This window comes from Galeopterus variegatus, unplaced genomic scaffold (assembly GCF_000696425.1).
Source record: "Galeopterus variegatus unplaced genomic scaffold, G_variegatus-3.0.2 Scaffold8, whole genome shotgun sequence".
NCBI lineage: Eukaryota > Metazoa > Chordata > Mammalia > Dermoptera > Cynocephalidae > Galeopterus > Galeopterus variegatus.
Genome location: NW_007726119.1, coordinates 1,566,569 through 1,573,574, shown reverse-complemented (window position 1 = coordinate 1,573,574; position 7,006 = coordinate 1,566,569). Strand labels below are relative to the sequence as shown.

General features: G+C 37.4%; 1 protein-coding gene across 3 annotated transcripts in view; it reads right to left on the bottom strand.

Moving 5' to 3' along the window:
• Window positions 1-514: 514 nt before the first annotated feature.
• The window catches only part of ERCC5 (excision repair cross-complementation group 5), a 30,717-nt gene continuing 24,225 nt past the window's right edge, over window positions 515-7,006 (bottom strand). For 2 of the 3 annotated variants that reach the window (XM_008582871.1, XM_008582944.1), the window contains exons 13-15: window positions 3,589-3,789; window positions 2,831-2,915; window positions 515-1,124 (exon numbers count right to left, since the gene is read on the bottom strand). In XM_008582871.1, coding sequence (XP_008581093.1) covers window positions 534-1,124; window positions 2,831-2,915; window positions 3,589-3,789 — 877 coding nt within the window. In that variant the 3' untranslated portion in view covers window positions 515-533. The remainder of the gene's footprint in view (window positions 1,125-2,830; window positions 2,916-3,588; window positions 3,790-7,006) is intronic. The other variant, XM_008583010.1, reaches the window with a different exon arrangement.

Sequence of the window (7,006 nt, the reverse complement as noted above, 5' to 3'; positions counted from 1 at the left end):
ATACCTTTCTCCTTGTCTAGGTCTGAGAGTCAGAGGGGATTCATATAGAGAGTGAGTGCTGATCAATACAAATCCTTTTTGTTTTTTCTTTTTTTAATGTGGTCAGAAAGCATCAGGCATTGTAAGACTATGGAAACATGAGGAGACAAATCCTGTGAATGCAAGGAAATACTCAATGAAGAAAAACACACTCGAAAACTGCAACATACTGTGTGAAAAATAAATAATTGTCAAGTTTATCATCTATATTTTTAAAAAACACACACTAAATACAAAGCGCAAATACACTTAATTTTATTATATACTCACAACAAATTCATTACAAAATGTTGTTATACCTAATTATAGAGAGTACATTTTTTTTTTTTTGTCCTTTTTGAGACCGGCCGCACCGCGCTCAGCCAGTGAGCACTATAAGCGCACCGGTCATCCCTATATAGGATCCGAACCCGCGGCGGGAGCGCTGCTGCACTCCCAGTGCCGCACTCTCCCGAGTGTGCCACGGGCTCAGCCCGAGAGTACATATTTTTAAATTAGGTTTTCCTTTTTCTTGTCCTTGTACTTCTCAGTTTCCCTTTTTTCTTCCCAAACACAGATCTGGCAGTCACTAGGACCGTCTGGGCCTTCTCTCCATCATCATCACTGGAGCTGCTTGTAGTCTCACCTCCATACTTTACATGAGCATCTTTCACTGAGCTCTGCAAATCTGAAGAGCTGATTTTTGACTCTTTAACTGCTTTTCTCTTTTGTGTGTTCATTAAAGACAAATTTGCAGCATCCTCATCTGAAGATGCATCAGATGACTGGGAAAGGCAGGTCTCCTCCAAAAATCCACCACATTTGTTCTCTCGTTTAGAATCTGAAAGCTTCTTTCTTTTCAGGCTTGATGACTCTTTTGATTCATTTGCTGTGCTTCTCTTCTGGGTTTTTCCTTTTGACTTATCAAGTATCTCAGATTCTTTCTCCATAGCAACAGAAACTGCTTCTATTTCACTGGCTGCTGCTTCTCTTTCTTTCCTCAGCATACATGTCACAGCTCTGTTTAGTCTCTGGCTCTTAATACGTTTAGCATCTTGTTTCTCCTGTTGAGCTACTCTAAAGAAAGAATCAATTCGGGGCTGTGTCTGGGAAAAACAAAAACAAGAAAAGATAATAATAATAAATCAAATAAGTAAAGTCTCTAAACAAAATCAATAAACTCAACTTTGATCAGTTGCATTGGATTATTACTTCAGAGAATACTAAATCATTATCTCCCAAAAGCTCGTTCTCTCCCAGCGAATTACTGACAGTAAATGTCAGTTTCTTAATCATACTGAGAGCAGTACTCGCATGCAACCCTGTCAACTAAGTCCTCAGTCCATATCTCAAATATGAAATCTCTTCTTAGGTACTCAAAGAGCATTAAATGTTTTTCTGTAGCCAAATATATCTTCATTTGGAGCAACACAATTTCATGGGGTCTGTTTCTAAATCTTACTAAATACTTCTTTCAAAAACATTACCACCACACAATACCTTTAGGAGGCAAGTTCTATATTAGGAGACGTAAGAAATATTCATGCCTTTTGTTTGGCAAATCCACTTTTAGAAAAATATTCTTAAAAAATAGTTACACATGGGGAAAGTTTATGCTTAATGTTCATCACAGCATTATTTATAAAAACTCAAAAATTAAAGGCCTAACATGTGAACTGAGCTAATTAATTTAGATCTCTAATAAAATGGAATATGGTCATCTGAAATTATGAAAACTATGCAATACATAGGAAAAAATCTTATGCTAATAAGTGGAGAGAGGGGGGATTAGATATACCAAATTTCATTTACAAATGGTAACAAATACATGTGGGAAAATAAAAGAAAATAAACATTAACGTTAACACGTATGTTAGAGGAGGATAATAATGGGTAGCTTTAATTCATTTTCTTCACTTTCTAATTTTGGAAAAATAAACCTATATTAAGTTTTATAATAAAAAAGGAGAAAAGTATTACAACAGAATTTAACTGAAATTAAGGAATAACCAGTCACTAAGCCAAATAGCTTTCCTTCTCAGTTGGCTTATAATGGTTCCAGTAGATAAAGTCATCAGACAAATGAGGCGAAACTCCTAGAATTGTTGTCTACCTCAGTTTTATGTTTTTTTCAACCCTAATTGGAACTGATTTAATTTAAATATATTACCTTAAGTGATATGGTCTCTTTTCTGCTAAGTGATTTATTTGTACGTACGTTTGGGGGATTGCTTGTGGGGTGGCAGAAAGCTTGTTTTGTGTGAGTAGAAACACACAGATAAAACAAGATGCAGTTACCTAGGGAAACTGAGAGCCACACAAAAGGCCTCTTTTGTACACAAAAATCTCTCTTATTGATATAAAATAATGATCAAATTTCTACCTTTAAAGATTCACTTACAGAATTTTAAAGTGTTAGTACTTAAAGAAACTTCAGTGATTAGAATTGCTTTGGAATGCACACTTCCTAGACTTTTAAAAAATAAAAATAACTCTGAAGGGGTAATATATTTAATCAGAAAAACTTTAATGTGAAATCAGTTATTAGATTTGTTTTTTCAAAGTGAGACTGAATAAGAAAAAACAAAAAACAAAAAACCAAAGTCTAGCACTAAGAATGATAATGGAAAATGAAGACAAAGTCCAATTTTTCTCTTTTTCTATTTTCTGTTTGCCTATCTAAAGCATCATAATTTCAAAATGTATGTTAAATGCCCTAAAAAGAGTTAACTGGTCTTTAACAGCTGCCAGTCATAGCCGTACTGAGTTTACTCTTCATTCTAAACTTAGGAACGGAGCCTGCCATGATTACCTGCTGGGCATTCAGTTGCTTTAACACTGGAAACAGAGATTCATCTGTCTTAGTCTTGTTCCAGCCAAAATATCGTTCACAAAACATGCAGGCAGTTAAGACTTATAAATGTTTAAAGATATATAAACAAGTGATAAATAAAAAGATCCAAAGAACCCACCCTTGATTCCATTCCCTGTATCTCCAGAGATTTTCATATTTATAAAGATTAGATTGGTAAAAGAGTATCAAAACAAATTACTCCAACATAATCATCTGGCACTATCCTCTTTTCAATCCTCTAAGATAAAATATATTCAATTCTCATTTTAGGACATCAAGAACTCATGACTATGGAAAAAAAAAAAAAAAAAAAACCTGGAATAAAAACAAGATTCAGATATCCTGCATATTTATTTGAGGGAAAAAAAAATTGTAGTTAGATTAATTCTATTGCAAGTTTTTAAACATCTACCCAGATGATTATTTAAATACACAGAAAGGGAAACCAATAATAAAAATGACAAACTTAATCATTTTTTTTATTCTTCAGAATAAATAATACTTAAGTGTGTAGTTGGATCTTTGAATGCTAATCACTGCTTATTTCAAATAAAGATCCTCTTTAAGATTAAGCAGAGGGGAAAAGGAACTAAAAGGAAAGTCTTAGATAAATGGGATATTAAGACAAAGATGACCCAAGTTCATGTTCCGTAAGATTTAAGCCAAACGCATACTTGGCTCAATGTTCCTTGATGATTTAAAAAGCAAAAGGATATTCTCTAATTTTGTCAAGATCAGGCTTCCCCCAAAGAAACGATCCCTTTGAGTCATCCACCACAGGCTTGAGGTAAGCGTCCGCAACAGCTGGGTTAGGGAAGCCAGGTGTGAGTTGCAACGTCCTTAATTTTTTTTTCACTTTGGTGTCATGAGGATTAGGTGTGATCTTCTTATTTTTTTGAGCTTCATGCCACCACTCTCTATAAAATAAAGGATTATTTATAAAGCAGCTCATTACAGTTCAGGCACTGTAGATAAAAAGCTAAACTTAACGTTAGGAAATATAAATCCAAGTCCTAACTCCAAAACAAATTATATGATGTACAGAACACTAATTTTATTATTTTTAGTATGATTAACCACAATGTGTATGATGGCAAACATTTATTGAATGGTTACTCTGAGCTTGGTAAAGTGTTAAATATTTTTCGTGCCCCGTAATCACACAAACAGTCTTACCATCACCCTCACCTCACTGATGAGGAATTGAACTCAGAAGTGACATGCTGAAGGTTTCTCAGCAGGAATTGGGACAGTCGAACCCTGATAACCTTCCTCTAGAACCTACATCTGTGATTATGATTCCACAGAAGTCACAACCTCTCGGGGTTATTTTTCCCCGCAGTAAAATGGAACTGATGCATCTGTATTACTTACCTCGAATCAAATGCAATCATGAATCCAAAAATATTTAATAAAATGTAAAAATGCCGAGGCTATGTTAAATTTTAAGGATGCAGGACGTAACTCTACATAAAGTATAATCCCAATTTGGGGGAAAAAGCAAATATATGGAAAAAAGAAGAAAAGTAAATAGATATTTAAAATAACAACTAACTGCAGGAACCATTCTCTTCCTGCCTGTCGGGCCATGTCGTAAGCGAGGACACAGCTGTCCGTTTTCTCCCTGACATCGGACCCGCTTTTCGATCTTCCCCACTGTCAGCGTCCGTGAGGACGGCACGCTGAAGACGGCCGCACGTTCTCTGACGCTCCTCCCACCCGGAAGCGGGGTCCCCGTCGCTCCCCTCAAGGCGGGCGGGCTCCGTGGCTCAGTGACCAACGCGACGGAGAGGAAGCGACACTGTGTGCGGCCCAGACGCGGTCCTTCCCACGTCCCGTATTCGGGACGTTCGCCCGTGGAAGCGGCCGACGCCGGCCGTGAGGAGGCCCGGGCTCGCCGAGAGGCCGGAGGGACAAGCCGGGACAGGGACTCCTGACGGGAGCAGCGCCCTGCCGGCCCCACCGTGAGGCCTGACCAAACGTCAGATCCATGCGCGAAATCACTGACGGCTGCTATTTGAAGCCACTGAAGTTTAAAGTAGTGCGTAGTGCAGCAACTGATAGCCAAAAAAAAGGAACACAATCAGGAAAAATAAACGGCATAAAAGTTAAAAACATAAACGTAATCCTCACTCAACAGAATCTAAAAAAACGCCTATGTCTGACGCTCCACTGCTTCCCCTCCGGACTCGGATTAGGGACTGAGGGACAAACTGTCTCCGCCAGCGCTTCACCACCAGTGCAGCAGCGCCATCTAGTGTTGCGACAAAACAATTACAGTCTTCACGGTAGAATCAAGAAGCAAAAGGGAAAAAATAATCTTCCTTCGTCACTTTTACATTGTTTCCCAGAGTGCACCGGGGGTACCTATAATTCTCCCCGCTTCACTTCAGAACTGTCGTCTTTGAAGCAGTGATCATGACTGCCAGCCAGGAGTCGGCACAACACTGCGACTTCATCAAGCCCAAAGGACCATTGCTCTTTACAGACGGTGGGGTGGGGAAGGGGAACTGCTGTTCCGCCATCCCAGCTGTTTGGGGGCTATTTGGGAATGTGGGCCCTGTATTTCCAGATCTCCTTTTCACCCCCAAAAGAATCCAAATTCTTTTGTGAAACCTCCCCAAATTTAGATGTTGGTAGCCAGTTCAAAATTAAAGCTCTATAGAACACACTGTGTAGGACAAACCAAACACAGCTGAGGCTGAATTCAGCCTGTGAGCCCAAAATAGCTACACTTTAAAGAATGAGTGACTTGCCAGAATCTGGTTAGGAGAAGACGAGCACAGAAAATAAAGCAAGGTAACAGTCTCAATTTTACTGGTTTCTACCACTTCTTGCTCTTTAACTCTGCATTCATTTTTTCTTTAATTGAAACATAGTTGGTTGTACATATCAGTGGGGTACAGAGTTGAATATCAATACCTGTGTGCAATCAGCATTCATCTTAAATCTCCTTAGCCAGGCAGGGCTAAGCCTGCTCCTATGTGGCATCAACAAGCTAGAAAACCAAAAGCAGAAACTGCTAAAGTTGACTCCAAAAACTGTAAATAATTCCACAGGCTACAAACAAGCAAAAATCGTTGAACAAAGAAAAGAAAAATGGCATAAACAGGCCATTCAATAAATTAGAAATGCAATATGTCAATAAACATGAAAAAAATTCACTCTCACTAGTAATTAGGAAGCCAAATTGAAAAGTCAGATACCTTTTTCACTTATCCTAAAATAGTAATTAGATAAGAACCCAAAGATAAATGGGTAAGGACACTTAAATCAATGTTTAATACTTAAAAAAAAAAAACAACCAGAAATAACAATAGGCATTTGAGTCAATTAATTCTGATAGACTCAAAAACAGACTACTTGGAGCCATTAAAAATAATGATATAAATCTATACATTAATGAAAATATACCTTGTTCTATCACCAAACGGGTTACAGGTAACAAAAAGTATATACCATAATCCAATTCTTGTAAAAAATATAAATAATACACACACTTATGTAATAATACCTCTGTATATACATATATAATGATATGAGTATACATGTGCATAGGAAGTCTAAAATTACAAGGGGCTGCTGGTTAACTCAGTTTGTTAGAGTGTGGTGTTACAATAGCAAGGTCAAGAGTTTGTATCCCTGTACCAGCCAGCCACCCTCCCCCCATCCCCCAAAAAAGTCCCAAATTACATAAATCAAAATGTTAACTGTAATCATCTTTTTAATCCATATTTTATAATGTCTATTATGTATTTTATTATTTGTATGATAATTTGTGGTTTTTCAAATTATTTACCTACCATGATCTATAAGCTACCTAACAATACCCTCAGTACAGAAATTTCCTCCACACTAGGAAAATTATGAAAAGAGAGATAAAGAAAGCATAAAATAAAACACACTGGTACGTGTGCTAAGACTGGAGGGCAGCAAGCATTACAATTGCGTTTCACGTCACTGATTCTAATCACTGATTCTTCAGACCAGAACATCCCAGCATTTTCAAACATAGGAAATGTAACTAAAGAGAATGCTACAGGATCATTAAATCACCTACCACAAACTGACAGTTAAAAGATGCCATCGCAACCTTGTGGATATACTAAAAACCACTGAATTGTACACTTTAAA